At 65.2% G+C, this 2,691-nt stretch overlaps 1 protein-coding gene across 1 annotated transcript in view; it reads right to left on the bottom strand.

Annotated features, from left to right (window-relative positions):
- Positions 1-2,691, bottom strand: part of CCDC82 (coiled-coil domain containing 82) — a 15,870-nt gene that overhangs the window by 12,587 nt on the left and 592 nt on the right. Inside the window, exon 2 of the mRNA XM_012729464.1 lies at positions 1,117-1,217. Coding sequence (XP_012584918.1) covers positions 1,117-1,217 — 101 coding nt within the window. The remainder of the gene's footprint in view (positions 1-1,116; positions 1,218-2,691) is intronic.

Raw genomic sequence — 2,691 nt, 5'->3', positions numbered from 1 at the left:
GCGGGCTCCTGGCAGCCGGGACGGCTGACGGGCGACGCCGGCCGGCCGAACGTGGCGTGTCCAGGTCAGGGCGCGGGGAGGGGCCCTCGGCAAGCAGAGGGAGACTGAGAGGCCCGTCGGCTCCCCCGCGGAGGCAGAGCCCCGGGGCGGGAGACGGCGGAGCGCAGCGAGGCTCAGGCCACGCACTGGCGGGCAACGTCATCGGTCACGGGGTCACCGGCGACAGAGGACGCGGCCTCGGCGGGGCAGCTGCACCGAGTCTCTGAACGCCGTTAGCATGGCCGCCAGCGCCTGGCCGGGAGCAGCGGCGAGTCACCGCGCGGACGGTGCCTGGGGGCGCAGCCTCGGAGGCGGACAGGGAGAACGGCCACGGGGACGGGCGGCCACGGGGGCAGAAGGGCCCCAGGGACGGACAGCCACGGGCCGGCCGGCCGCGCAGTGCCAGGGCCCAGCTCACTCGCTCGAGGAAACAAGAGCTGGTTCTGCGGCATTGCCAGCACCAGCCAGGGCGGTACAGGACGTTCTCACACTCGTAAGCGTTAACAATGACCACTGTCCACTTTAAACACCCGCGAGCGGTCTGACTGCCCACTTTACTGACTTATGTTCAAAGATGTATTTACTGATGCACGCAGCGCTGGCACAGGCCAGGGGTGCGGGGCCGAGAGGACGCCCCAGCGGCAGAGCGGGGGGCAGGGCAGGCAGGTGGACGAAGCGCACTGCTGAGGGGGCCGCGGGGACAGGAGAGGCCTGCCGGGCCCTCCCCGGCCGGGCCTGACCTGCACGGAAGGGGCCGCGGCCGGCTTGCAGGGGGCGCTCTGGCCGCTGCGCCCCAGGGAACCTCGTAAGGTGTCTCAGGTGTGGGATTGTCGTGGCTCCCAGAATCGAGGCCCAAGCGGTGAAGACTCACCCTCACGGGGGGGTGTCCCAGAGTGAAGGTCTGACGGCCACTTCAAGTAGCTGGCAGCTGCGCGCCCTGAGCCGTGACGATGCTTGAACGTGCTCACAGCTTCCGAGGCGGCCGCCCCGTCGAGCCCTCGTCCAGGCGCACTGACTCGGGCGCTGCCCTGGCAAAGTGGGCGCTTCGGTGCCGGCTGACACCTCGCGTGAACTCACCGGGACCCGGCCTCTGAGAAGACGCCCCGGGAAGCGCTGTGAATCTGGGGCTCTGGCGGCCACCGGACACTCCGCGGCGCAAAATGTGCTGTGCAGGCGCCCTGGTCGAACACAGGCACGATGACAGTCACGCGCGGCCAAAACCACCTTTTTAAAATGCAACTTTCCCGCGAGGCGAGGTGCCACGCAGCGCCCGAGAGGCAGCGGGGAGCTGGCGACGCAGCCCGAGGGCACAGAGCCGGGCGTCCCGCAGACGCAGGCACGCTAGCTGCGCGCGGGTGAGCTTCTGCCGGCCCCGACGGAAGCGGCCGGCTCCAGCAGGGACGAGGGCGACGGGGCCGGGCCGCCGCCTCCGTCAGGCTCACAGGCGGCTGCAGCGGCGCAGAGCCGAGCTCTCGACCCCCGGACGACGCCACTCGCGGCAGAGGGGCGCCGCAGGGCGAGGGAGGCGGCCTGCGGGTTTGCAAAGCCTCAGGTGTGTCTCTGTGCAGCTTCCTGTATTTATTTTTTTTAAAGGTTTATTTATGCACACAGAACTGGGGTGCAGGCCAGAGGTGCAGGGCGGCGAGAGGCTTCCCCAGAGACAGAGCGGGGAGCAGGACAGGCCGATGGAGGAAGCACACTGCTGAGGGGCAGCGGGCGGGCAGGAGAGTCTGCCGCGCCCTGGGGTGCCCTCCGGTGCGGAAGTGGCTTCAGCTTCTCAGGGCTGCGCTTTACCCCGCTGCGCCCCAGGGAGGCCCGGTTCCCTTTTTTCTAATTCTAATAACCAGACTAAGAAGGGAGGTCGCGGGGTCTCCATTTATAAAAGTCAAAGGCAAGGGCAGTTCCGTGACCCACCGAAGGTGCCGGCTGGCCAGTGGGGCGGAGCTGGGCAGCGGCCCCTGCCTGCCTGGCTCCCGCCACTCGGGTGTAGCCGGTGCTGTTTGCTCAAGGGGGTAGGAATTATGCCTCTGAGAAGCCGTGGTTTTATCCTTTATTCATACTCAGTTTTAGTTTCAGAAAACCATCAGCAGCGCGGTTAGAGCTTACAAACATGCTCTTCAAATTATATAACTGAATTTTAATGCCCATGAGTTAGGCCAGGAACTTCCGGAAACAATCTGAGCCACAGGCAGGAAGAGAGTGCAGACGCCGACTCTGCAGACTTCCCACTGCGTCTTCCAGCTGACACTGGGTCACAGCACTCGGGGGCTCCACTGGTAAGGACAGGCAGATTCCGACCAGGGCCCTTTGCAGGAGACGCAGGAAGGGCCCTTGCTGGCGGCTGCGCTGGGGGCGACCCAAGCCGATGCCATAGCGGCAGACCCCCCCTCCGCTGCCCCCTCGGGCGCGCTCCGCCAGTCGGCCTGTTCTGCTCCCCACTCTGCCTCTGGGGAGTCCTCTCCTCGCCCCTGCCCGTACCCCAGTTCTCTGTGCATAAATAAATAAATCTTAAAAAAAAACCATGAGCAATGAATGCTTGAGGGCACAAATTTAAGCAAAATCGTTTGATTTGGTGAAGGGCCACATTGCCAGCGTCCCTGTCACATGTCAAACTTGCCGCGTACAGTAGTAACGTGACCGGGAAAGGTCATT

This window comes from Condylura cristata, unplaced genomic scaffold (genome assembly GCF_000260355.1).
Source record: "Condylura cristata isolate star-nosed mole 26May11 unplaced genomic scaffold, ConCri1.0 scaffold00025, whole genome shotgun sequence".
In the NCBI taxonomy this organism is placed as follows: Eukaryota; Metazoa; Chordata; class Mammalia; order Eulipotyphla; family Talpidae; genus Condylura; species Condylura cristata.
This window is presented reverse-complemented; position numbering and strand designations above follow the sequence as displayed.